This window comes from Tamandua tetradactyla, chromosome 15 (genome assembly GCF_023851605.1).
Source record: "Tamandua tetradactyla isolate mTamTet1 chromosome 15, mTamTet1.pri, whole genome shotgun sequence".
Taxonomy (NCBI): Eukaryota; Metazoa; Chordata; class Mammalia; order Pilosa; family Myrmecophagidae; genus Tamandua; species Tamandua tetradactyla.
In genome coordinates this window covers 48,745,760-48,772,531 of record NC_135341.1, presented here as the reverse complement: position 1 = coordinate 48,772,531, position 26,772 = coordinate 48,745,760, and the positions used below count along the sequence as shown (strand labels likewise).

At 51.9% G+C, this 26,772-nt stretch overlaps 1 protein-coding gene, 1 long non-coding RNA gene and 1 pseudogene across 4 annotated transcripts in view; 1 reads left to right on the top strand and 2 right to left on the bottom strand.

The window, feature by feature from the left end:
* SCN5A (sodium voltage-gated channel alpha subunit 5) overlaps positions 1-26,772 on the bottom strand; it is a 79,840-nt gene that overhangs the window by 9,043 nt on the left and 44,025 nt on the right. For both annotated transcript variants that reach the window (XM_077129773.1, XM_077129772.1), the window contains 10 exons: positions 25,155-25,328; positions 23,385-23,741; positions 18,676-19,116; positions 17,074-17,235; positions 14,407-14,527; positions 13,395-13,549; positions 8,869-9,042; positions 5,060-5,182; positions 3,201-3,482; positions 268-321 (listed from right to left, as the gene is read on the bottom strand). In XM_077129773.1, the coding sequence (XP_076985888.1) occupies positions 268-321; positions 3,201-3,482; positions 5,060-5,182; positions 8,869-9,042; positions 13,395-13,549; positions 14,407-14,527; positions 17,074-17,235; positions 18,676-19,116; positions 23,385-23,741; positions 25,155-25,328 (2,043 nt within the window). The remainder of the gene's footprint in view (positions 1-267; positions 322-3,200; positions 3,483-5,059; positions 5,183-8,868; positions 9,043-13,394; positions 13,550-14,406; positions 14,528-17,073; positions 17,236-18,675; positions 19,117-23,384; positions 23,742-25,154; positions 25,329-26,772) is intronic.
* Positions 10,691-10,803, bottom strand: LOC143658187 (U4 spliceosomal RNA; annotated as a pseudogene).
* LOC143657416 (uncharacterized) lies at positions 20,929-24,086 on the top strand. Of its 2 annotated transcripts, XR_013162850.1 has the most exons (3): positions 20,929-21,145; positions 21,350-22,534; positions 23,914-24,086. It is a non-coding gene; the product is annotated as an uncharacterized LOC143657416 (long non-coding RNA). The 2 variants fall into 2 exon arrangements; XR_013162849.1 differs by having other exon boundaries at positions 20,929-22,534.

Sequence of the window (26,772 nt, the reverse complement as noted above, 5' to 3'; positions counted from 1 at the left end):
GCACAAGGATGAAGAAGAAATTTGATCTGAGTCTCTGTTGCATCCACATCATCCTCCTGAGGCAAGACTAATATGAGAGTAAATGACAGTGAGTTTCATTTGAGAGACATTTGGGCACTCCTTGGGAAGCCACAGTCTTGCCCCAGGGCCAGGACTGGGCATCCCAGCAAACCTCAGGTTGACATGACATCTTGCCCTTATGGGCTGGGCTCTCAGATGTGGACACAGTTGCTTATTTTGGTGGGAGAAGCCAGTGTGGTAACCTACCCCCCGGGAGTCCACAGCTGCATACATAATGTCCATCCAGCCTTTAAAAGTTGCCTGGAAAGAAAAGACAAGGTTAAGAAAATCATTTCACTCTGCATCGTGCCTGAGCCACTTAGGGCTGAGCCTCCTATCAGGAATAAGCAACCCCACTCTTCTCCTTCAGCTCTGTCCAACTGGCTGAGAGGTCAGGGGAAAAAAAGGCTTTCTTGTTTTAGGGGGTGGCAGCATGGGCTGGAGGTAGAGAGAAAGTCAGCCCAGCAGACATCACACGTAGGGCATGCAGTGGGGGAATTGACTTCTTGATTGAGGTTGAGAAAGCCAGAGGCTGGGGAGGCCTGAAGGAGGCCTGCCCATCAGACTCACATTCATTTCAGAATCTAAAATGGCACAGGTTCCTGACAAAGTGGTGCCAGGGACAGAGTGATGGGGCTTGGGCTCTCTGTTCCAGCTTATGGTCCACCTCGGTGCTGGCCTGGTCCCCCTGGCCATGCGTCTCAGTGAACTTTCTCATCCATGAACTTTCAAAGTGAGTCCCAGAAGAATCCCAACCATTCTCCATCTTGAAGGGAGCACTTCTGCCAGCAGTGTGTTAGTAAGTGCTTTAAACGCTGGCATTCCAGCAGAAAAAAAACAAAAGCCCTGATCGTTGTGTTTGCTAATTTCTCTGTGATGTAAACATTCCCACCATGGCTAATGTCAAGCTACAAACATGATGCTACTGAACGTGGAGTTGGGAGGAGGTGCGCAGGAGCTCTCCATTAGGGACCATTTCCACCCCACAGGTACCGAGGGCATAAAGAACCTCAAGACTGTAGACAGTGGTACAATGTAATGCTATGTTTTGAGTATTTAGTACCTTTGATTTAATATTACTTATTTAATCATAACTTTACGTAATTCAGTTTTTAGTAACAGTTGTGTTTAGCAATTGACTTGCAAAATTCTTAGAAATTTAACAACCAAACTAACTCTAGCACACCCCTGCCTTTGGAATAAGGGAGAAAAGAGAGAGGCTGAAGGGAAGAGGGCCATGGTGCTGACAGTATCAGGTGGTCTGTGCTGGTTCGAATCTGTTGTGCACCCCAGAAAAGCCAAGTTCTTTAATCCTCATTCAATATTACTGGGTGGGAATTCTCTGTTTCCACAGTGATTGGACATACCCAATTGTGGGTAGTACCTTTTGCTTAGATGGTTTCCGTGGAGATGTGTCTCCACCCATATAAGGTGGGGTTGCTTAAAAGAGCCCTTTAAGAGGGAACCACTTGGGAAAGAGCCCACAGCGCCAATAGAGCCCACACAGCCAGAGACCTCTGGAGATGCAGAAGGGAAATGGCCCCGGGAAAACCTTATGAAATGAGAAGAGAAAGCTAGCAGACATCACTATGTGCCTTTCCAGCTGTTAGAGGGGTTCTGAACCCATCGGCCTTTCTTGAATCAAGGTATCTTTTCCCTGGATGCCTTAGACATTTTCACGGCCTTAGAACTGTAAACTTGCAACTTAATAAATTCCCCTTTTTAAAAGTCATTAATAAATTCCCCTTTTAAATAGCCATTCCGTTTCTGGTATATTGCATTCTGGCAGCTTTTTCAAACTAAAACATGCCCCATCTGGTATGCTGTGAAGACTCAGCAAGAATCCAAGACATACTCGATGGGGAGAATGACTGGCTAGTGCAGCCTCACTTGTGCCTTTGGCAAAACCCAGCCCAATTCTTTGCTTCCTTTGAGGGCACAAGCTTGGGTGCACAAACTTTGCATGCCTAAGAGTTCTTACGAGGCAAGCAAGGTAAATGGAGAAACTGAGGCCCAGAGTGAGCAAGCTACATTAGCAACCTGTGTCACAAGGCCCTCACCTGTAAAAGGAGCCTGAAATGCTTTGGAAACTGCTGGGGACCACCCAAGGTTACAAGATGCTTATGTCTGATTCCTCCCAAACCCTTAAAGGTTCTGTCTGCAAAGGCAGGCAGTTCTCTGTCTGCATAGGAGGGGTCTCCTTCCAAAGGCCTAACAGTCAGAAGGACAATTATGGGGGTGAGAGGCTGCTAGGGGTTGGCCCTCATCCTGTTCTCCACTGGGTGCTGCATGGGAGTCTTTGGGGGAAAGTTACTGTTGGGATTGAAGGAATGAGTAGATGTGCAAAAAGTTTTCAGGAAAGTGTCTGCTGAGTTTTCCTCTGCTTTGGGGACTAGAGACAGGTGTTGGGACTGGAGCTTGGGAGCTTTATGCATTATGGTTCTGTTGACACTTCTCTTGTAGAGGCTAATGGGAGGTCAATGTTACAGCATGTGTTATAATCGCTGAAGCCTCCTGTACTCACAAATCAATGGAAACTTTGTAAAGACTGGGTAGGGTTGTGTGGACTCAACCATCACACATTTTGCACATCAAAAATGGAAATAAACATATAGTTTTAAACAAAACAAGAGGTTTCATTGCCTTTCTTTGGGGACAGCGGGTGCATGGTCTGGGAATCGAACCCAAGTCTCCTGCATGGAAGGCGAGCATTCTACCACTGAACCACCCACGCACCCCTCACTGCCTTTTATAACAGAGGGTGACCAGAGGCACAATTTTGCTAATAGTTCAATTCCTGGATTGTCTATGATTTTTCACTCTTCACCTTTGCCAAACTGCCAGCATGAAGAGGTCAGATTGACTGCTGGCCGTGAGTAGGTTCTGCTTCAGTGCTGACCTGGCCCCCATGCCGTGCATCTCGGAAAACGCGGCATCTACTGTATAACTGAAAACCTAGGGACTTTCTAAGGAGCCAAAGGGTCCCTGGAGAATTCTTAGCCCTCTTTGGGCAGGTGTCACCCTATCGTGAAGATCCAGAGTGGCCTCCTTCCTGCCTACTCCCATCCACACCATGGGGGAAGGAAGATACTGCTGGAGAGCCAGTGGGAGGAAGGAAATCCTTCCTCTCCAGGACTTACCACCTGCAGAAGGGCCAGGTATCCAGCTCCCACATTGTCAAAGTTGACTTTCACTTTTGTCCAGTACAATTCGCCAGTCACGTTGAAGGACTCACAGTCGCTCTTGTTGTTCACGATGGTATAGTTCAAAGGCAGGTCGCCCTCAGTCTGGTTGATGCATCTCCCAAACTTCCCCGCAAAGAGGTTCACTCCCATGATGCTGAAGATGAGCCAGAAGATGAGGCAGACGAGAAGGACGTTCATGATGGACGGGATGGCCCCCACCAAGGCATTGACCACAACCTCAAACGGACAGAGCAGAGGCTGAGTTCCTGGGATGCCCAGAGCATATGCCCTTTTCAAGAACCTCACCAAATGAACTTCCTGACTATAAGTCCCTGAGTGGGGAGGGGGCCGGGATCGTGGGCCAAGTAGAACACTTCCTGTTTCCAAGGACAGCTGACCAGGTGTCCTAGTGGGGAGTGAGAGGACGGACAGAGAGCAAAGCACAGCCTTTTCATTTCCACCCTGAAGTCTACTGCAGTTCCAGAGCATAAGCTCTTTTCCTTCTTGGCTCTGCCCTGGTTCCATGATCTTCAAAACTTAATTTTCAACAGGGTTTCTGCTAGTTGAGTATGCCAGAGAAAGGAATTCTGGAGACACGTCTTTAAAACTTCATGCCTCCTGTCAATCTCATTAGTATTTACCTTCTCTGAGCTACATTGCTGGTGTATTTTAGGGATGGTGCTACCGAATGGGTGTTTTCTGCTAGAGTGTGCCCAGGGGACCTGGGTGCGGTGTGATATGTCTGGAGGGTGTTACGACAGCGCTCCCATGTTCTAGTGAGAGCAGAGCCTGGAGGGCCTGTGGTATGGATGCTTCCTGTGCCTTGTCCCCTCCCAGTGGAGTCACAGCCTCACACTCATCATCTGAAATCACAGCACCCAAGAGAGGCTTCCTTGGCAAATCCACTGGGGCAATACACAGAGCCAAGACCCCAGCTGTTCATGAACCAGGAACATGTTTGCAACACAGACTGAAAGTAAAGCTGGGGATGGTGCTGCATGGTATGGCATGCCGAGGATCAAGCGCTGGGATGGATAATGCTAATGTGCTAGGGAGAGGGAGCCCCTGGCTTCCCAACTGGCATGAGGAACCTGGGGAGCAGAGTGGGAAACCAGCTGTTAAGGGGCACCAAGCTCTGGGTACTGGAAGGCCTGGAGTGTGAGCTTGGCTGGGTGTTGTGGCTGCAGCTTTGTCCCTCTGGAATCAAACATCCCTGCTCCTAAAGGTACGGCTACCTTGGGTCAGATTATTCACTGGTGGAGGCTTTCCCATGAGAAATAAGCGATTTGTAAAATTCCCCATGTACTGGGGTGTTGGCAAAGTTCAAAACATCAACCCAACGGTGGGCCAAGTGATGGGGTCTGCTGGGTCAGTGAGAGACACAGGTATGCCTTCTGCAGCACAAGAGAATTTTGCACATCTTGTTAAAAAAAATCACATACACACACGCACACATATTTGTTTGTTTTCTGGCTATACATATATATATATATATATATATATATATATATATATATATATCATGGCTAATGTTTTCCTTAGTAGGCTTTTTTATTGCCTTGCATGCTTGTAAAATTTGGTAACTTGAAAAACATACTTAGAAAATAGCACAGAACAGTTTGCTAAGCAAATGACCATTTCATTCTGCAAACGATGAGAAAATAGGACCTTCTGGAACATGCTCCTACCCAGCCAGGCAAGATCCAAGGTCCTAGCTCTAGGCTGGGCCCGTTTGATGAGCAAACTGAGCCTGGGGGACCCCTCAGAGGAACCGCCTTCCCCTGCCCGCACTGGGAGGCAGCAGCCCTTCTTACCCTCATGCCTTCAAACCGTGACAAGGCTCTCAGCGGTCGGAGGGCGCGCAACGTTCGCAGCGACTTGATGGGGCCCATCTCGGCAAAGCCCAGGGTGTTTGCCACCAGGCTGACCAGGGAGACCTGTGGGAGGTGAAGCGAGGTGTGGGGGTGGGCGGGGAAGAGGCAGATGTAGGCTCTTGGGACCACGTGCGATGGGACTGGGTGCGAGGGAGCCTTCCCCACGGCTGGTCTTTGTTATTCCAGGGCTGGATCGTCTCCCCCAGGCTCTCACACCAGGGGCCCGGCTTCCTGTGGCCCAACTGTGTCCTGGCCCTTGACCTTTCCTGAGAGCCTGCCGCGTTCAGGCACTCCACACACCTCACCCAGGGTACTGCAACGCACCACTCCTGGTCTACAGGGGGGAAAATGGACATCCAATGCCACGGGCTGGGGCAGGGGAACAGGGACTCCAAGTCTGGGTCTCTGATCCCCACAGGCTCTCCTTTGAGCCACATTCCAGCCTTCAAGCCTGTCCGTCCTTCCCCCAAGGAAGCCTCTTCCGGGGAAGGAAGGATGGTCCTGGGTTGCTCGCGAACAGACAGACTGCTGGGCATTTCCACAAAGCTGTATTACTTTGTAATATCCCGACATCTTCAGAGCTGGAGGCCCAGGTGCTGGGATTGCAGCGTTTTATTCTGTCTGCCCTGCCCCCTCCCCTCCGCACTGGAACATTTTATCCTTCTAAAAGCTCCATGGGCTCCTACTCTCTTCTTACTTCACCACTGGCCCAGGATCACAGGTTGAAAAAGACCTCCTGCCTGACTGTGCCTGCAGTCACCAGGAACACAACGCCTGGGGGTAGTGAAGGGCCACGGGCTGGAGCCTGGGTCCCGCGCCTGCTCCCAGCTATGGAAGCACCAGGCAGGAGGGACTGGGCAGAGGGCTCAGAGGAGAGAGGCATCGGGTCCTCTTCTGAGCGCCCCCAGGCCCTCGAGGACAGAAGGCTGCAAGTCCCCACTCCTGGAGAGGCAGAGCTGTGTGTGTCGTTCAGGGGATCTCCTGATAGCAGGGCTTCCAGGGCTCTGGGCTGCCCTGTCTTCCTGCCCAGATCTCAGCGGCCTTCTCTTTTTTCCAAAGCTCACAACACCTGCCCCACCCAGAGCCTCCCCTCTCAACTGATGGCAGCTCGGTCCTTCCAGCTGCTCAGGCCACAAACCTTGGCGTCAGCCCTACCTCCTCTCTTTCTCTCACACCCTCTGTCCAGCCCATCAGGATTTCCGTTGGCTCTGCCTTCAAAATACATCCCCAGGCCAAACACTTCTCACCACTTCCACTGCCACCACCCCAGCTGGGCCGCTGTCATTTCTCCCCTGGATTACTGTTACAGCCTCCTGTTTGTTCCCCCTGCTTGCACTCATGTCCCCAAACCACATCCTAGAATGAGCCTTTAAGAGCATGACTCAGTTCATGTCACTTCTCTGTTCAAAGCCCTCTATTTTATTCATTCAAAATAAAAGCCCAGTTTTTCAAAGGCTACAACCCCTAATGTGATCTGGCCCCTCCTTTACCTTTCTGACCCCAGCTGCACTTCCCTAACCCTCTCACTCCACTTCAGCCACTCTGGCCTCCTCATAGATCCTAAAGTATGCCAGGCATGTCCTCTACCACAGGGCCTTTGCACTACCATTCCAATCTCTGCACAGAATGTTCTGCCAGATGGAATGTTCTGCCAGATATTTCCTAGCTAACCCCAACTTCCTTCAAATCTCTCAAATGTCACCTTCTCAGTGGGCCCGCTCTGGCGAGTCTATTGAAAGCTGCAACCTGTACCTTCCCCTCAACCCCCCAATCCTGTCTCTCCTAATCCCCTTCTCATCTCTATTTCCTCTGTTCTCTATGGTACATAGCACCTTCTCACATAAAATAACATCAGCTTATTTATTATACTGATTGTTTGCAGTCACCATCATTTACTAGAGTATAAATTCCACATGGGTTGATAATCCCAGCATCCAGAACACTGTTTGTGCATAGCAGATGCTCAATTTTTGTTGAGATGAATAAAAGCATGAATCAATCCTGGAACCATCTTTCCCCAGACACTGGCACTGCCAAGCCTGATGTCTACACACCCCACAAAGAAGGGTGGGGATGGGGCACAATGTGGCAGTGTTAAGAAGCTGCATTTCAGTTCCCACTTCCTACAGCTCAACCTTGGGCAAGGTCCCTCACTGCTCTGAGCCCCTGTTTTCTTCCCTGATCTTGGGACTGAGTGGGGAGCACTAACAGTTCCCTTTCCCCAGCCCCAGCACTGGCTCCCCAGGGTGGCAGGTGGGGTGGGGGCATGGGCGTCCCCAGAGGTCTCTGCAGACCCATTCTGGCCTGCCTTGGGAGATTCCCAAAGACCTTCAGGAATCTCCCAAAGACCTTCAGGAATACCTGGATCAGGGGGCCTAAGAGTTGAGCTGCCAGGATCCTGGACCCTTTTGTGACCCTTCAACAAGGAGGCCTCAGGGGTTCTTCCCAGGCATTACCCCCCTGGGGGTGTGTGAAGAGGATGTGAAGGCTGGGCAAGACTGCCTAGGGCACCCAGTCCTCCCTCCTTCCCTCTTTGCCACCCCAGCACTGCTCATCCTAGCATTAGCATCCTCTTGGCCTCTGTGTCTCTGCATTATTGTTTGGCCCTAGGAGCCTCTCCTGCCACAGCCACTTGCAGTCTGACCTCCCTTCCAGGGGTTGGTGGCCCAGGCATGGACTCTGGCCAGTCTACTGGGAGCTGAGCCCCTCTCTTTGCCCTCTGAGTGGGATGTGAGCACTGGGTATAAGGCCTGAGCTTCTCCCACAACCCCAGAAGGACCAGCCCTACTGCTGTGCAGTGCCTGATGCCAAGCCCAGAAGCTGTTGGCAAACCCTGCCCTTTCTGGAAAGCCTGTCACAGTCTGTAGATTTTGACCCACACTCTGCTCTGTGAGACCCGGCACAGCCTGATCTGCTGATCTGAGCCCTTGACCCACAGTGAGGGCAGACCCAGGGTTGTTCTGCAGCCTGGGCCTTGCAGTTTCTCCTCTGGCTGCTCTCCCACTTGACGGTGCTTTGAGCCCATTGGTCCCTGCACTCACCCTGCTTGTGCCCAGCAGTGTCCTGGGGCCTCAGAAGCTGTGGCACGGGGGTCTCCCTCCCATTTTCCCTACCACTGACTGCTCAGAGGACAGGCCATCCTCCTGCCCCAGAGCCCCTGGACACTCCTGGGCAGGAAAACCCACGCTGTCACCCGATTGTCAAGGGCAGCAATTCAGAAACCACTCAGACAGGGCTCATGGCCTGCCTCCTTCTCACAGGTGACTCTCATGCTCCTGTAACCTGAGGCAGGAGGCTCTCCCCTGCCTGCCCAGCATCCCTTCGTCCACCTTCTTCCATCTGGCCTTTGGCTCACCCCATCCTCCTGTACGGAATGGCCTCCCCTGCCGTGTGCGCAGGCAGGCTCTCCCGGGCCACCTGTCTAGTGGGCCCAGCAGACCCTACACAGCACAGTGAGATGAGTGCTATGATACAGGCTTCTCTGCTCCACTCCCTCTTCCAGCCACCCTAAGAGGGTGAGCCCCCCACTCCTGCCTTTGCTCACACCCCAGCCGGGACAGCCCTCGGACTGCCCCCTTGGGGCATCTAGTCTACCACGAGGTCCTGCTCCTCCCGCTCGGGCGCCCAGCCTTGCGCCTCCTTCCCCACTGCCCAACCACGGCCCAGCCGAGCCCCTAGGCCTCACTGCCTTCTCTGGGACTGGCACCAGGAGTCCCCATCCCTGGTCCCCTCCGGGGCACCACGCTCACGTCCACGATGAGGAAGTCCAGCCAGCACCAGGCGTTGGTGAAGTACTTCTTGAAGCCGTAGGCCACCCACTTGAGCAGCATCTCCAGCACGAAGATGTAGGTGAACATCTTGTCGGCATACTCCAGCAGGACCTTGATGGTCTTGCGCTCCTCCAGGTAGATGTCCTCGAAGGCCTGCAGACGAGGGCGGACAAGGGGACACAGCATCCTGACCCCCTGCAGGTCCCACCCTGCAGGCAGCGTCAATTTCTAAGTAAACTGCTGCCCAGGAGGACAGGGAGCCAAGGTGAAAAATGTCCTAGAGGTGGTTCCTCCCCGGATGGACGCTGGACTACCAGTGTGTCCTGCCACACGGGTGACCGGTGGCTCATGGTATGTGGACAATGAGGTAGAATACATAGGAGGAAAGATATTCTCTGTACACTGAAGAGTCGGTCTCGGCTGGGGACTGGCGTGCAGGGAGACCTTTCTTAAACTTGCTGATCTCCCATTTTACCAGGGAGAGAGGGTCTGAGACCTCGGCTCCCAGCCTTCTGCAGGAAACAACCTGAAACTTATCTTGTTCTTACTTGATGATGTTTATACTCTGTTCACCGCATACAGTTACCAGCTTTTCAGAGGAAATAATATAACATTATAACAATGGTCAAAAGTTTCCCTTTACAAAAAATTTATTTAAATAAACAAAACCCAGAGAGAAGAGATTTAAAGCAGAATTCTAAATAAATGATAATAAAGGTGGTTTGTGAATATGAAGTTCAGGAAGCACAGGACTAGATAAAATCAAACCCTGTTCAGTTCTCAGAATCTAGGAGTCAAAGCTTCTAAAATGCTAGAAGGTATCTGTTTTCCCCACTTTCTCATTCCTGCCTCAACCTAATCCCTGCATCATCAAAGGAACTCTGAAGGCTCCTGGCTGCACCCCTCCTCCTCCGGCCTCTCCTTCTGGCTTCTGATTTGTACCTGCCCCCCTCGAGTTACTTCTCACCCTCCAGTGTGTGCTCTGTGGCTCCCAGTCTAGGCAACTGAACACGTCAGGAAGGGCCCTGGGGAGAGGCTCGGCTGCCACCCCAGGCCTCGGTGCCTGACAGCTGCAGCACTGGGTGCTGTCAGCAGGGCCGGCTGTGCCCCGCTCAGGCGCTCACCGAGAGGCACTGTGCACTGTGCAGTGCAGAGAGCAGAGGGGGAAAACCCCGGCCCCAAAGTGGATATAGGGGGAAAAAATAGGTGCGTTCTGTTTACGATTATATAAAACGATGTGTTTCATATAAAAAATTAAATAATAGAGAAGGTAAAAGTCACCTCCAACTTTCATAATGCCAGAGTAACCACTGCTAGCATTCAGGTGATTCCAATATCTTTCTGTGCATGTGCATCCATGCACGCTCCCCCCACAATTTTACATGATATTATACTAAATATTTTGCCTTGAAATTGTTTTTTTTCCCCAGTAAACCATATATTGTGAACATCCACTCAGTAATGTGAATACATACCATAGTATCTATCATTCTTTTTAGAGGCTGCTTATTTCATTATTTGTATAAACTACAATTTAGTTGGCCAACAGACCTGTTAATGAGCATTTGTGTCCACTTTATCCCTAGTAGAAACGACATCGCAGTGCACAACTTGTCCGATTTCTGCTGAGGATAGATTTCTAGAATTGGGGTGCCAGGTCAAAGTGTGCTTTTTTGTATGGAACTGGGGGTGGAACTTCCAGAAGAGTGCCCTGATGCACACTCCCTCCACAGAGTGAAGGTGTTTCTCCCTCCACCATTCCACTAAGAGTGGGTGCTGCTTCTCCTTTTCTAGCTTTCTCAGCCTGGTGGATGAAAATTGTGTTTTGCTACATTTTGGGAAAAGTTCTCAATTAGTAATAATCACACCATGGGATATACCGCACTGGCTATGATATTGCCACTGCTCAAAGCCTGCATTTTGTTACATTTTAATTTATTTTATTACTAGTGATGTTGACACCTTTTCCTTGGATATTTGCAGTGTTTCCTTAGGCTTATCACACTGAAACTCAACACTTTTCATTTAGGAAACTCTTTGGGGTCATGTTTAGAGAGCCCTTGCCTAAGCCAAGGCCAGGAAAAACAAATTACCCTTCTTTTCTTTTCTTTTTTTTTTTTACTTTGTGGTTTCATTATTTTACAGTTAAATTTTAAAAATGTATTTTGGTAAGAAGTAACCATCTACTTTAAAAAATAATTTTTTAGGGGTTCATAAACTGTCCCAATACTTAAAGAATCCACTTCAAATCGACAGGCTAGAAGCTCAGTTTATAAAACATCAAATTTCTGTTTAGTTAAATCTACTTCAAAGGGTTTTTTTGAGAATTAAATTAGTTAATGTTTATATAGCACTTTAAAGTGTCTGAAGCATAGAAAATATGATTTGATTTAAAGTGTTAGTTATTATTTCTATTATTTTTTAGGTTGCATTTATTAATTTAAATGTTTATTTGATCTCCTATTGTCTCTTTTCTTCCACTAGATTTGTCAAGAATAGAAATGTAGTAAAATCCCTGTACTATTATACTGCTGTCACTTTTTCTTGCTTCTCCAATGACTTTACTCTTAATATTTAAATTCGGTGCAATCCCAAGCAAAAATATATTTCTGAAGTTTTGTCATGTGAGACCACATATATGAGCTTTTTTTTACTCAGAGTCCTTTCTCTTTGAGATGAATTTTATCCACTTACATTTATTACTATAACACATATTTGCTCTTCCCTCTGCCACATTATTGTCTGTTTTCTGAAGTTATGCTTCCTTGTTGCTTCTTTTTTCTCCTCTTTAGTGATAAAATCTTTGTTTTTGAAACAAAATTTTCCCTCAGCAAGTTGGAAGGAATATAGCCTGTTTTTTGTTAAGCAAGTTTATAACTTAAAATAACACACTTAGACTTCTTTTTCTCAATATATCATTGACATGGTTTTTTTAACAACAGTGCTTGGCTGTCTACCCTGATTAGATTCACCAGATGCTTGCCAAAACTCCTCCTCACTTATGCCTAGCTGAGATTTTCTTCCACAGCCCAGACTAAATGGCTCTGACTGCCCTTGTTTGTGGCTGTTTAAAAACAAAACTCGTTAACATATTGTCAAATCATTCTTCTCTGAAGCCTACAGAGATTTGGCTCCAGCAGCCAATGGTAAAACAGCAGGCAGGCTGCAAGTCATGGCTCCAGGCCCACTCAAGAACAGGGGAGGAGGGGAATAGGAGTGAGTGTCAGGTCCATAGGCTTAGAATTGGCAGCTGCAGTGTCCCCCATGACCTGTCCCCACACGAGGCAGCGGCATGGAGTGCAGTGGAGGCACACAGCCTTGGGACAAAGTGCCCTTCTCTCCCACTCCATAATCCAAACATTTTTCTGGTAGTTGCTCATCAATGGAAGTCTGACCTCCTAACTATGCCAGGTTTTACTCCCCCTGGACCAGAAAAATCTCTATTTCTTCTGCCTTCTTGATCAATCCCCTTCCCCATTCACGAGGACCTTCCAGAGCCCTCTCCAATGCTGCCCCACCTCTTCCTAGAAAGGCTCTTGAGAAATGAGAGCAGGGGGCTTAGAAGCCAGCTGGGTCATCCCTGGGGGCCTCACTGTTCCTCCTAGCCTCAATAAACGTTCCTGCCCTTCATGGTTCAGCTCATCTACTTCCTCCAGGGAGTCTTCCCTGATTGCTCCAGCCCCAGTGGCCTCCAATCACTTTGAGTCCTCCACTCCAGTTGCTGTTCAACTCTCTTATACTGGTCTCTGTCTCAAATCTGCTGACTCTGATTTCCCCAACTAAACTGGGAGCTTCTGAAGCCAGAGCTGTGTTCCCTGTCTCTCTGTTTCTCCACCCTGTCTCACAGGGGAGATACAAGAAGAGCTTAGAAATGACATACTGAACAAATGGAAGGTCAAGACAAAGAACTCTAGAGTCCTATTGCCTGGGCTCAAATACCAGATCTGCCACCTGTGCATGGTGGGACCTTAGGCGAGTTAATTAATGTTTCTACAAAGGGCTGTTGTGGGGATTAAAGGTGATAATGTGTGGAACCCAGGATGGCCTCTGGCACATAGAAGACATGGAATCAGTGGTGCCACAACTGTTAAGACTAGGTGGCATCGTTAATTACATGATAATGGCTTGGCAGAGCACCTAACAGCTATGTGCATGTGGTGGCGTCAGCTGAGCTCTGGTGTGGGACGCTGGCGACCCGTGGCCTGGGCCAGCTAGGTACTGTGATCTGGGCTATGTACTGTGACCTGGGCAAATCACTTCCCTTTTGTGGGACAAGAGGAGCTGGCCACATGCCATCTTTGGGCTTCCTGCTCTGACTTCATGTGTGCTGGGGGTGTACAGAGTCTGTAGGTTGATGCCTGCTCTGGGGGCCCGGGGGAGCACTTTTTCAGCAGAGGCTCTGTCCCAGTTTCTGGTCTGGCTCTCCAGCTGAGACCTCCTTCCCCTGCCCTCCCCTCCTTCTGCCTTCCCTTCCTGGCCCCAGCCCCACATCCCCAGGAGGGTACCAGCGCTCCACTGCTGAGCAGGATCATGAAGATGATGAATGTCTCAAACCAGCTGTGCTCCACGATGCGGTAGCAGGTCTTGCGCAGCCTCCACCAGACCTTCCCCGGGGCCTGTGTGGTGTCCACTGTGCAGCAGGGACAGTGCCGGATGCAACCTGGGGGGTGAGGGGTGGGTGAGGGGTGGGTGAGGCTTCGGTGGGGCCAACCCAGTCCAGGGACTGCGAGCGCCCACACCTCTTGGCAGAAGGTCGGCGGGCTGAGGGAGTGACTGAGGGAGAGGGGTTAGAGATGATGGGCAATGAGGAACAGGGCAGCATGTCGGGGGGGGGCGGGGGACACGCTGGAGGGGAGGGCTGTGGTCGCTGTCCACAGGGGCCTACGCTCTGTGGACTGATGGGTGAGGTACCCAGTGAGTGGGCGAATGGCCTGGCAGGGCTGGGTAGGTGCAAGTCTGGACACTTGGAAGGGCACTGGGCCTGCCCTTTGCTCATTTGGCAAACTCTCCCCTTGGGAGAATGTTCATGAACTCCTGGGGTGCTTTGTCCCTGGACCTTCTCCATGTTTGCAATTTCTGAGTCTTGCTGACAGCTTGGAGGGCAAGCCCTCATTTTCTCCATTGCTACCATCCAAATACACCACCAAGTCATAAAGTCTACAGAGGCCAGCCACCAACACACCTCTCGAGAGCCATACCCACCTCAGGGATTTATGGAGGCCTACTAGGTGCCAGGCACTGGGCCAGCGCCTGAAGGTGCAGGGGTTTGTCAGGCCCAATTCCTGCTGCTGGAGCTACCAGACACATACAGACGGCTACCGCGTTGCCACTGCTGCCCAGCCCCGGCATGCTGTGGGCAGACTACCAGGGCTCACATCACGGGAGATGAACTGCAGTTCACAGAGGACTGGGGAGTGGGCGGGCACTGGGTCAGGGTGGGTGTGCGGCTCAGCCCTGTGTCCCAAGGAGCTGCTGGCTCTCCTGCCCTCCTCAGTGGGGCCTAGGCTGGGGCAGTACCTTCGGTGAAGCAGTCCTCAGGGTCCTTGACGTCCTCGCCGAGGTCGGGGATCTGCTCCAGGAGGTCGGCGGTGTTGGTCATGTCTGCTGTGCTCCCCTCGGAGTAACTGTCCTCACGGGCCTGTGGGCAGGGACATGGGGTAGAGTGGGCAAGGGCATGACTGTGGACCAGGAGGTAGCTTCCAGCCTCAAGTTTGGGTGGACTTAGGGCTACCCTCCATTGCACACATCGTGAATGTGAGGCTGGACCTGAGGGCTCCTGATGCCTCCAGGGGCCTGGGTCTGTGATTCTGCTCTGTTGGGGTCTATAACTGGAGTGCAGGGGTGAGCAGAGGGGGCTGAGAATGGGGCTGCGAACAAAACAGATGTGCGGTGGCAACATGCACACACTGGGACGTAGACATATACTGGTATCTTGGCACACTCGGTGCAAAAAGGCACGTCAGCACCATGCCAGGCACACACAGCCAGAACCAGAACAGAGTCCGAACCAGGCACACAGGCACACAAAGGCAGCAGGCTCAGACAAGTAGGAACAGGCCAGGAACTCAGCCCTCATTGCTTGCCTAATCCATTGTGGGTGCTGGGGTGATACGTTGAGCCACCAGTAAGACTGAGAAGGTGCTGGAAAGTCATCGGAGAGTGTTCTGTGTATGTCACGTGTAGACACGGGCAGACGGGGTGTTGCAGTGGCATGGGGGGGAGCTGCCTAAGTTGCCTTCACCAGACCGCTGCACCCATTCCCAGCTGCTATGAGTGGTGCCTGCTTAGCTTCCCCCTTCTTGAGAAAACTATCTTTAGCCAGGGAGCTGCCTCCCCAGGAAGTGCTGTGGGGGTTATGACCCACCTCATGGGTGGCCCCCAGCCAATGAATGACAGGGGATTACAAAAGGCCGGCCCCTGCCTTGAGTTGGGCCAAGGCCAGGGTGCCATTCGGGCTCCAGAGCTCCCCGGGATCAGGCTGACGCCAGGCTCCAGCTGAGACCCCTTTTCCCAGCTTCTTCCTCTGCCTCATCCTGCTTCTTTTACTTCCTGGTAGGTTTCTCTGGAGAGAACTCCCTCAATAAATTATTTACGCAAGAATACCTGCCTCAGGCTATGCCTCTGGGGAAGTCGGCCTGAAGACAGGTGGGTAGGGGAGGGGTTTCTGTGAAGTCAGGAAGGAGACACCTCATCCGCTTCAGATCACGCTCCTTGGTCCCACGTGACCTCAGCTCAGGCTGGAACTCCACTTAGAGATGAGTTTGTTTGAATTCTTGGTTATGCCACCATAACTGCTCCCTTTACTCCTCCTCAAACGAGTCACCGATGTCTCCATGTCCTCGTTTCAGGTTTTGAAGTTGGAGATGGGAAGGGATTCCGATGGGGAGGGCGAAGGTGCCCTGAGGGGTGAGGCTCGGTCTCTCGTGGTGCCCCGTGGCTCTGAGGGTTCCGTTCCCTCTTTTCCCAGCTCAGCTGAGGTGTCAGCAGAACACTGAGATGAGAAAAGGGCAAGCCCGAGGGGGTCTCCACGCTGCTTTCCTTTCCAGACCCTGGAGCTGATGTGTGGGAAATCAAGGTTCTCAGGACCTCACTGCAGGCACAGTGAGGGCTTCTCCCAGGAAGACCATGGCCCACCCCTTTGCCCCCTTTACAGGCTCACTGTGACCTGAGTTGAAGAAAGGAAGAAGTTATGAAACTCACTCAAAGGTCAAAATTCCAGTGTGAGAGCCCCTTGTCCCCACGACCTTCCTGCCGTGGGTGTCAGAACATTCGGGGGAAGAACTGTGACCTGTATGGCGGGCTGAGTAGGCCCTGGTCCTCCTGAACTGGCCATGGTTGTAGAGCCTTCCACAGGCCCATCCCAGAGAAGGCACAATGTGGAGAAGTGCTCCTTTGGGGCAAATCACACCTCCCAGACTGAGAACCCAGGTCAGGCTGCAGGACAACAGATCCCAAGAGCTGTCTCTGAACACGGGACTTCCACCTTCCATGGTGCTTGGTGTGAGGGGGCCGTGGGGGGCGGGGGCTCCTCTGCAGTCATAATCCTTTAGCCTGTGGGTCAGGCAGGTTCCAGAATGAAGTCACGCAGGTGGTGTCTGTGGCAAACCCAGAAAGCTCAAGTGGGAGTCAAGGACTTGTCTCTGGCACAGTGGGCCTTCTTCCAATTTTGCACAAGAAGCCAGAAAGGCAGTTTCTAATATAAAAGCTCCCAGGTTTTAAAATGTTGGCAATTATTCAAATAACACCTTTTGGCGATCAGAATGAAACCTGACATTCGGCTGGGGGAGCCTCTCATTTGCAGCCTCTGTTTCAGTCCAGGTGAGAAGCAGTTGGTGGCCAATGTGCCAAGAACTTGTTCTCAGAGGTCCCTGGAAGTCTCCTCTGGCTGGGGGGCTTCACAGGACAAACATTCACCAAGTAGGACAAAACATGGGGACACAGTGTGAGGAGGGGGTGAACACACACAGGCACTGAGTCAGTCCTGCATCAGACGGTCCCATGCCTTCGGTCCCGCCAGGACAGGGCTGTCTCCCTCCCCTCTGCAGACGAGTGCCCCACACTGTGTATGACAGGTGCTGTGGCTTCCACCAGCAACTGCAGGCGTGTGGCTGGTGCCTTCTCACAGCCCGGTTCCAGCCCAAGCAGCAGCGCCCATTGGGCTTCAGGGACAAAGGCGTGCATTACCTCGCTGCACCATGGGGCCAGGGGGTCTGCCTTCCGCTGCTGCTGCCTGTCTGCCTGTGACGCACTGGCCTGGGTCTCGGAGGAGGCCATCTCTGACACCTGGCTCCAGGCCCTGGGCTCTGGGGGTGCCTCTGGGCCGCTGGACACAGGCTGGGATTCCTGCTGAAGAGACACCCCAGCCCATGAGCTGCCCCCACTCAGCCGGCCAGAGGTTCTCCAGGGGCCCTGGGCAGTGGGTTGCAGGCCCTGTCCACGCAAGTGGGGCATGGCCTCACACCCTCTTCACAGGCTGCCATCTCACTGAAGACCCCTTCCTTGGGTGGGTGGGTAGATCCTGGTGGGTCCAGTGAAGGGGCCAGATAAGCCTGGCATAGTCTCCCCTAACCACCACTCCCTAGAAGGGATACAGCTGGGCTGCTCTGCCCAGTTTCACAAATGTTGACAGCTCCACTTAGGAAGGACATGCTGACTTCCCCCATGAGTTCCCACGTGCGCGCGCGCACACACACACACACACACACACACACACACACACACACACACACACACGCTGGGCTCTGGGAGCTAAAGCCAACAAGCTCAAGAGAAGGGAAGGAGAAGGAAAAGGAGAGGCAGCCAGAATTCCTCTCCTATGCTGGGAGCATCCTGGAGATAAGTAGAAGCTGTGGTCCTGGCAATGCCACCAACTGTTCCTCCCCCTCCCCTCATGTCCCCCCAAATTACACTGCTGCTGCCCCACAACCTGACTTAAAGGCCATGGTGACCTCTGGGACCCTAGGGAGGGCCCAAGGACAAGGAACCAAGCTTGGAGGCTGAGATCAAATTTCCTAATGGGGAGCAGCTGCTCTGCATAGCCAGGACCACCAGGGCAGGCCCAGAGGAAGCTGCCAGGATGGGTCCTACCTACTAAACAGAGAGGACCAGTCCTCACAGCTTGACCTAAAGACCCAAGGAGAAGCCATGTGAGCCTGGGTAGGGCCGAGGGAAAGCTGAGGGGACTGTCTGTTTTGTTCAGACTCTGGTCCCAAGTGTTAAAAATAACAGGTTGGGAGATAAGATAGTGCTGTCTCTGACACCTCCCGTCTTAGGGATGCTTATTTTTAAATTTCACAATGAGACCCAGAGTGGGAGGAGGGGAAGGGGCAATCGGGAGGTCAGGAGTCTACGTCCCTCCTGCACTAAGACATTCTGCCTTGTTGGTCTTGGTGGGGGACAATAGTCAGAGCGGGGACTGGAGGTCAGGGAGTTCTAACCCTGTCCCAAACTCATGAGGAACTTCCGGCCATGACTCTCTGCCTTGCTGTGCCTCAGTTTCTCCATCTGAACAAGGAGCTGCCCATGACCAGCCAAGGAATGAATGATAGGTGACAGCCCCTCTCCAGGTTTCCTCTTGGGCTGGGTGAAGGATGGAGGGAGGGCTGAGAGCTGGTCTTAGCACCCCTCTGGAGAGGCTGGCCATGGGGGGACAGTCTGTCATCTGCCCTGACCCCACCCTGCTACTGAGGAATACTGCAGGGGCAGCTGCCCTGAGACAGCCTCGGACAGCAGAGCCTAGGGCCCTGTACGAAGTAGGAACTGCAGACACGCTGGGTGGAGGCTTACCTGCTTGCTGGACTCGTCCTCTGTGCCCAGGCTGTTCTCCTCATCCTCTTCTTGGTCATCTGTGTCTGATTCGGCCACGGCAATGGGCACACACACAGGCTCCGAATCCCCAGGGGTAGCCTGGCCTGGCCGCTTGCCTTCCTCAAACCGTGTTTCCTTGCGGGTTGGAGGCACCTTTTCTGTCTCTAGGGGTGGTGGGGACCTGGAGGTGGCAATGCAGCTGGGCAGCCGGCCGCGGTTGGCAAGGACTGCAGGCTTCTGAGGCTGCCGATGCAGAAGCCCACAGCAGAAGTCCCAGGTGGTCCGCTTGACAAAGCGCAGGCCCCTCTGGATGCGGGCCAGGGCCAGCTGGAGATTGTTCATCTCACCATCTTCATCAGGGGCTGTGAGATTGTCTGCACTGAAGGAGCTGAGCAGCAAGGCCAGGAAGAGGTTCAGGACCTACAGAGGTAATGGGTTAGGCTCACCAAGGACACTGCACCATGGGCACTCAACTACAATTCCACGAAGGGGAAACTAAGGCCCAGAGACTTTAAGGACCTCTGATGGCACACAGTTCTGACCCAGCCCTCATTCTATCCTCTCATTCTCTTGAACATGGAGGGTCAACTGTAAAAGAAAAGATGAACTCCAGTTCCTCCTATCAAGGGCTGAGAAACAGCAGGAATTGAAGGCATTCAGACTCAGGCTGCTTGCATGCTGGCCCAGGTTCAATGGGACAACCATGCGTTTGTCCAGTGTCAAAGCTTAGAGATGGGAACGAGCCTCAACAAGGGGTAGAGGTCTGCCCAAAGCCACACAGGGAGTCTGGGACAAAGTTCATCTCAGCACCAGCCACCTCTACACACAGGTCTTCCTTTCCCTTTGTCCCTTCTGGCTGCCTTAGGAGGAATAGGGCAGAGATGACAGGGGTGGGCACAGGATTCCTCCCTGGGAAGCAGGAGCCCAATCTGGGATTACTAGGAACAAGACAGAATCTACCCAGAAGCAATCCAGAGCTTCTGGGAAGGGGCCTGTGCACAGATTGGTGGAGGAAGGGCAGGGATCTGTCTCTGAGTTCCTCACCAGAGCTGGCTCACTGTTCAAAGATCTAGGACTCCTGTCGTGGAGCCCACTCTGCCTGCGTCCCCCAGATCTGACATGCTTTCCAGGGAGAGACCTGGTTCTGGTGGCTCCAGGAATTTAGCCCAAGGACAAGGACAACCTTTGCAAAGACGCCTGTGTTGGGTCTTGCAGAGAAAGAGCCTTGAATCCAGAAGCTTCCAGCACACTGCAGACCAGGTGCAGATGGGGACAATGATAGGAAAAGGGGCCAGCCTCAGGGATCTCGGGCTAACAGGGTGAGGGGTGCTTGGATAGATCTCAGACTAACAGGATGAGGGGTGCTTGGATGGATGCTGTGCATGAAACTAGATAACTGGGATGGGATAGGGGAACTTGAGGTTGATGCCCAGGGGCCAGCCCTGGTTCCGAGGCCCATTATGCTAGAAGGAATCAGGGGAAAGGCCTCAGCTTTTCAGTTTTAGAGTTTCCAGAAGGCATAGTATTTTGCTTAACTTATTTATTAGGAGTTAAGAGACCCCTTAAAGGAAGTTGCATAATTCCCCAACCTTTAGCTGGGCTGGAGGACCGTTTGTTATTAAACCATCCTGCAAGTGTGAAGTTTTGCCTTTTGTTAAAAAAAAAAAAACTTTTGATGTGTGACAAGGGGCTATACTGTGGCTTATTCCCCAGCCTCATAATTTAGTCAATGGTGGTTATGTTCTCAGACATGGGTTAGACTGGCCCACAAGCTTCAACAGACCAACAGGCCCAGAGATGCAACCTTCCTGGCTTGGGATTGGCATCTTCTCCTTCCAGCCACCTCAGAAGGGAGTGCAGCCTAAGGGGATCCCTTCGGCAGGGTGTTGTGTGAGGCTGGTCCTACAGTTCTCATTAATAATCCACTCTGAGCTCCAGCTTTGGCTTCTCACAAGCCCCTCAGAAACGCCGCCACCAGGGTCCCCAGAGTTGCCCGTCAGAATGCTGTGAATGCAAATGCTGACAAAAGCAGTGGGTAAACCTGGAGCACTAGGCCTCTGAAACATGCCTGTGGTTTAAAAAGTAACACAAATTCACGTGGACAATACGGCAAGGTTAAGAAGTAGGGCGGCTTACACTATCTCTATGGAGAAATGATCCTCATTCACCCCTGACAGTCTCTTTTATGTAGTCACTGAGGGGTGGGTTATGTGATGTGATTCAGAGCCACCATCTACACTGACCTCTGGCCCAGGCCCTGGCCTCTGTCTACGCTGGTCCAGGAATGGACCACCCAGATCCTTCCCCCACCACCCTCAGCTATGTCTGGCTCCACCTCCTTTGATCTCCAGGAATCTTGGACTGAGGCTGGGGGCAGGAGAGTGGGTGCCGCAGCAGCCTTGTCCGTCCACACAGGACTCTAAGGCCTCCCCTGGTGCTGGCTGCAGAAGTTCAGTTTTTTTCCTGTGCTTTCCCGTCAGTCACACCGCTGCTGCTCACCAGCCCCTGCTTGATCATCACTTCCCATTTCAATGGCAATCCTACTTCCTCCCACGCCCGGCAGCGGCCCAAATCCTTAGGCGGCCAGGGAGGGGGCTGTGTGGGCTGGCGTGAGCTTCCCTCCTCCAGCAACCTCTAATCTTCTCATCCCCAGGCAGATCCGCTTGGAAATCGCAGGGCTCTGTGTGTGAAGGGTGGATGGGCCTGGGCCTGGGCCTGGCCCTGGACTGAGAGCTCGCAACAGTTGCATCCTCCTTGGAACAGACGGAGTCTGGCGCCTGGGGCTGGACCAGGGGCTGAGCGAGGCTCCACCCCCAAGCAGCTGCCAGTTTGAAGGAGTGGAAGGGGGAGCATGGGACCAGCCAAAAGGCTGGTTTCTACTGGTATTGTGCACCCATGTCCTGGGTATTTCTCTGGGATCCATACGTGGGCTCCAAAGAGGACTGATCCCAACCTAGCTTAGCCCCTCCTGGAAGAAGAAAGCAGGCAGGTTTGGGGAAGGGAGTCTGGAATCTATAGCCCATAGCACTCACCCCATAGCAGGCTAGAAAGGGGGACCTCAAACCCCTCTGTGAGCTGGCGTGACCCTGCACTGCCCACCACAGAGACATAGGGTTATGGCAGGAGCAAGCCGGGCAGGTGTGATGCCAGAGCACGTGTGGGCCACTTCTGTACCCAGTAAGGCAGCTCCATGTCTACAGTGAATACTGATTTTTGCCCGAACCACTTCCTGCTTTGACTTTCCTTCCTCCTAAGGCCCCTTCTCTGACATTTAGAGTTTGGTCTCTTAACTCTGAAATTCTCCACATTGTAAAGACACAAAGCAAGATGCTCCTGTCCTAGGATAGACAGGTGACCATGGCAGCAAAGGCCTGTGACCTCATGACAGGGCAGAGGGGACTCTCACCATGGTACCCAGGGTGGCCTACCATCTGCTTCCCCCATGCTTTGGTCACTCTGCTCCTTCCTTCTCTAGCATCACCTGTTGTTCACCAGATCAGCTTCAATCTTCCTCAGGGAAACCTTCCCTGATTTACCCAGTTGGGGGGATCAGCACCCAGGGGCTCCTCCTTAATGACTCTGATTGCCCTGGCCAGTTTGAGAGGTATATCAGGCCTGTTTGAACTCCCCACCTCCTCTACCCTCTCAAATTGGTGGGTAACACCAGGAGTGGGCTAGACCACATTCACCTCTGCATGCCCCACAGCATCTGGTAGAGACTTCTGAATACCACGGGCACAGCAAATGTTTGTTAAGCTGAATTGAAAAAAACGTGATAGTTCATTGATGGTGGATTAGTGAATAAACGGATGAATAAGAGTGAATCATCAATAAATAGGTAAGTAAGTGGGTAAATGAATGACCGTACAAAATGTAATGAAGAATGAATATATGAATCGATGGAAGAGTTATGAGTGAGTGAGTAGACAGCCTGATAAGCAGATGGATGGATGGATGGGTGAATGAGTGAATGGATGAGTGGTTGACAGAAGGATGGAGGGATGGATGAATGAGTGGATGTGTAGATGAGTGAGTGGACTATTGAGTGGTAGATGAACAGACAGGTAGGTGAGCAAATGGATGAATGGACAGATGGATAGGCAAATGGTTAGAAGAACAGATGTGTGTATATGGGTATTTATATGAATTAATGGAGTTGGTACATGTGTGATTGATGGATCTGTGGATAAATGATAGGTGACTGAGTAAGTGAATGGATGAGTGAGTGAATAAATAGATAGGAATTGATGGAAAGATGGCTGGGTGAGTGATGGATAACTGAGTAGACAGATAGGTGGACAAATGGATGGGAGGGTTGGTGTGTGGGTAAGCCCACGTATGGATCCCAGTTGGATGGATGGTTGTATGAGTGGATTTATGGATAAGCAGATAGATGGGAGAATGAATAAATGAATAAATGGACTGATGACAAATGGATAGATGGATAGGTAAGGGGGTACACAAGTGGGTACCTGGATAAATGGGTGAGTGGATAGATGACAGGATGAGTAAATGAGGTAGAGAGATTGATGGACGGATGAAACATTGATGGGTGAAGTGGTTTTATGGCTAGATGGTAGGATGAGTGAGTGGAGGGAAAGAAGGGAAAGTGAATGGATGGATGAACGATTGGGTGGATTTGTAGTTGAATGGATGATGGGTGCATGGGAGGCCCTTGGCTGACTCACCACAAGGTTGCCAATGACCATAACAAGCAAGAAGACAAGTAGGCACAGGGACTGCCCAGACACTTCCATGCAGTCCCACATGGTCTCAATCCACTCGCCACAGAGGATGCGGAAGATGATGAGGAAGGCGTGGAAGAAATCCATCATGTGCCAGCGGGGCAGCAGGCCAGAGTCACTGATGCGGTGCCTCAGCTCCGAGTAGTTCTTGCCAAAGAGCTGCATGCCCACCACGGCGAATATGAACACGATGATGGCCAGCACCAGCGTCAGGTTTCCCAGTGCCCCCACTGAGTTCCCAATGATCTTGATAAGTGTGTTCAGGGTGGGCCATGATTTGGCCAGCTTGAAAACCCGCAGCTGGGAGGGAGGAAGAGAAGGGGTCCTTGGGATGTGCTCTGATTTTTGCTGCCCATGGACACCCTTAGCACCCCAGATTCTCCTGAAAGCCCAGGGAGCATGCATGGAGGTCATCAACAACTGTTTCTCTCCTTGTTTCTCCAAAAGCACACACTACTCTCTTTCTCCACAGCCTCGGGCAACCTTGTTCCGCTCTTCTCTGGGGATCAGCTCAACAGGTATCGCCTCATCTCCTCAACTCAGCCCTTCTTTTTGTCTCCATGCCAGCCTCCTAACTACCTTGGTCTTAACTCCAGGAACTGCCCAGTAGACCCCTCTGTAACATGGAATATTGTTCCTTCTCCAGACCTGTCCTCATCGGGTCTTTCCAGGCCAACTCAAACCATCTCTGATTTGTCCAATTGCCTCCATTGTTCTCTTCTCGCAATTATCACAGAGAAAAGAGGCAGATGCCTAGCATTTACAGAGCACATACTCTGTGCCAGGTCTTTTGCTTGTCCTTAGAATGGATTAACTCATTCATAACTCCCAATAACCACATGAAGTAGGCATCATTATTACCTCGTTTGACAGAAAAGGAAGTCAACTCTTAAAGGTGGAATAACTTGTGTAAGCCCCTTGGCTCATAGCAGTGAAGTCAGGATTAGAATCCACAACCTGGGCTCTCTCCATTGCCCACACCATCCTGCCTTCCTATATCCCCAAACAAAGCCACGCAGGATGCCCAGGACTTCCACTAGGAAGTCTTTCCTGTCCATGCTTGCAGCTGGAGGTGACCTTCTTTCCTTGAACCTCCAGCTCCTATCTGGACCTCCCTGGCATTCTGAGATAAAAGTGTGGACCACAGACCAGCAGCTTTGGCCTGGGCTGAGAGCTTGTTAGAAATGTAGAATCTCAGGCCCCACCCCAGTCATAGGGAATGGGCATCTGCATTTTCACAAGATCCCCAGGTGATTCGTATGCACCCAAAGTTTAAGAAGCGCTGATTCAGAGACCAAAAGGACTGAGTTGTTAGCAGACCTTGCTCCATGTGTCACCTGTCTTGTTGTTTTGGGGAATTCATTTCACATTCCTGAGTCTCCTTACCTGTGAAATGGGTATACAGCAATCCCAGCCCCACTTCAGGGAGCCTGTGAGCACTAAAGGGGTCATTGTGAAACAGAAAGGGCTATGCAAATCATCAGATGGCTGCCCCGAGAGCTTCTCTAAGGGGATGTCTCCTGTCTTGCTCACCTTTGTACCCCTCTCATCATCACCATTGGGCTTGGCACCCAGGGGCACCTAGCAAGTGGCTGTTGGGTGAAGGCATGATGGATCAAGGTAGTAGGGGAGTCTGTGGGGTGACCTTGTTGGGGTGTGCTTTGGTGCCCCAGTCCCCGACCCCCACTCCCTGCAGTGGGCCCGGCCAGGTACCAGGCGGAAGGAGCGCAGCACCGACAGGTTGCCCATGCGAGAAAGGCCTAGCTCCATGAGGCTGAGGATGACGATGATGCTGTCGAAGATGTTCCAACCCTGCTGGAAGTAGTAGTAGGGGTCGAGGGCAATGACCTTGAAGGTCATCTCTGCCGTGAAGATCCCTGTGAAGACCTGAGGAAAGGAGGGAGCGGGAATCAGGGTTTCTGATATTTGGGCTAGAAAGACTCCCTGGCCAGCCAGAGGTACCCAACCTTCCGACTTTTGCTCCGGGCAGGGTCTGCCTCCTGGGTTGCTGGCTCTGATGGCACCACACTGCCCGGTGCCTGGTGACTCCTCTGTGTGCTCGGCCACACCCCAGCCCCTTGGGCATAAGGCTCTTCTCTTCTCCAGCTTGATGTCCCTGACTCTCTAGGCTGCTGACCAAGCATGACATGCCAGCCCAGCCCTCAGAAACAGCCCAGGAGCACGGCAGGTTGAGGTGGGCAATGACATGACCCAGCCACAGCCTCTTTCCAGCCCACCTCTTACAGGAAGCTCCCTTGTCCACACGTGCTTTGCCAATGCATTCCTGCAAGCACTCATGGCCTCTCATGGCTCAGGACCTTTGTCCATTCCATTCTGCTCCTCCTCCTCCAGGATGAACTTTTCTCACCATAATAATAACCAGCCACTATTTCTTAAGGGCTGACTATATGCCAAGCACATGCATGCGCTGTTTCTTATAATCTTTCCAAGAACCGGATAAGGAAAGTATCATATTACCCATTTTATAGGTAAGGAAACTGAGGCACTGAGAGGTTAAGTAACAAGCTAAGGGTCACAGAGCTAATAAGTTTTAGAACTAGAAGTTAAGTCTAGCACTGTCACCTTCAAGACTTGGAGCTACCAGTTCTCCCTTTTGGAAACACCTGAGGTCCACAGAGGCTGGGCTCTGCCTGGTTCAGTGACTCATGAGTCACACGCTCCCCAGCCTCAGTAAGCAGAGTCCCAGGGAGTCAGCAAGTAGGAGGGATGGTCACCCTGCCCTTGGCACCCATCCTGACAGGGCTCTGTGCTAAAAATACGGAGAGAGGCCTCTGCTGGTTGCCCCTCTGCTCAGACAAGGTCCTATGGGGGTGGGTATGAGTCAAGGAGATGTGGGAGGCATCAGATGGCAGGTGGGGTGGGCATCTCTGCCATCCACCCACCAGCCCCAGGACTTCAGTGGTCCCTTAGTACCTGTGCCCATAGTGAACTGTTCCTCCAGCAGCCAGGTTCTTGGGGGAAGGGAGAGACTTGGAAATTTTCCAGTCTGGGGTCAAATTCTTGGGCTGCCTTCACACATGGGAGAGGCATCTTTGGGTTCAGCCCCTTTTCCCGAGCATCCAATCCCATTCCAGTGATTTATCCTCCCCTGCCCCCATCTCCCATTTCTCCCTATTCCAGCCACATTTGCCTCCTTTTGCTCTTCTCCTGAGGGCCACTGCACTTGCTGCTCCCTTTCCCTGGCTCATGGCTGCCCTCTTCCCCTCCCCATCCACATAGCTCACATTACTCCAGTTTCTGCTTAAAATCCACCTAATCAGGGGGGCTTCCTGAACATGCCACCCTGGCCTTCCTTGCTTTATTTTTCTCT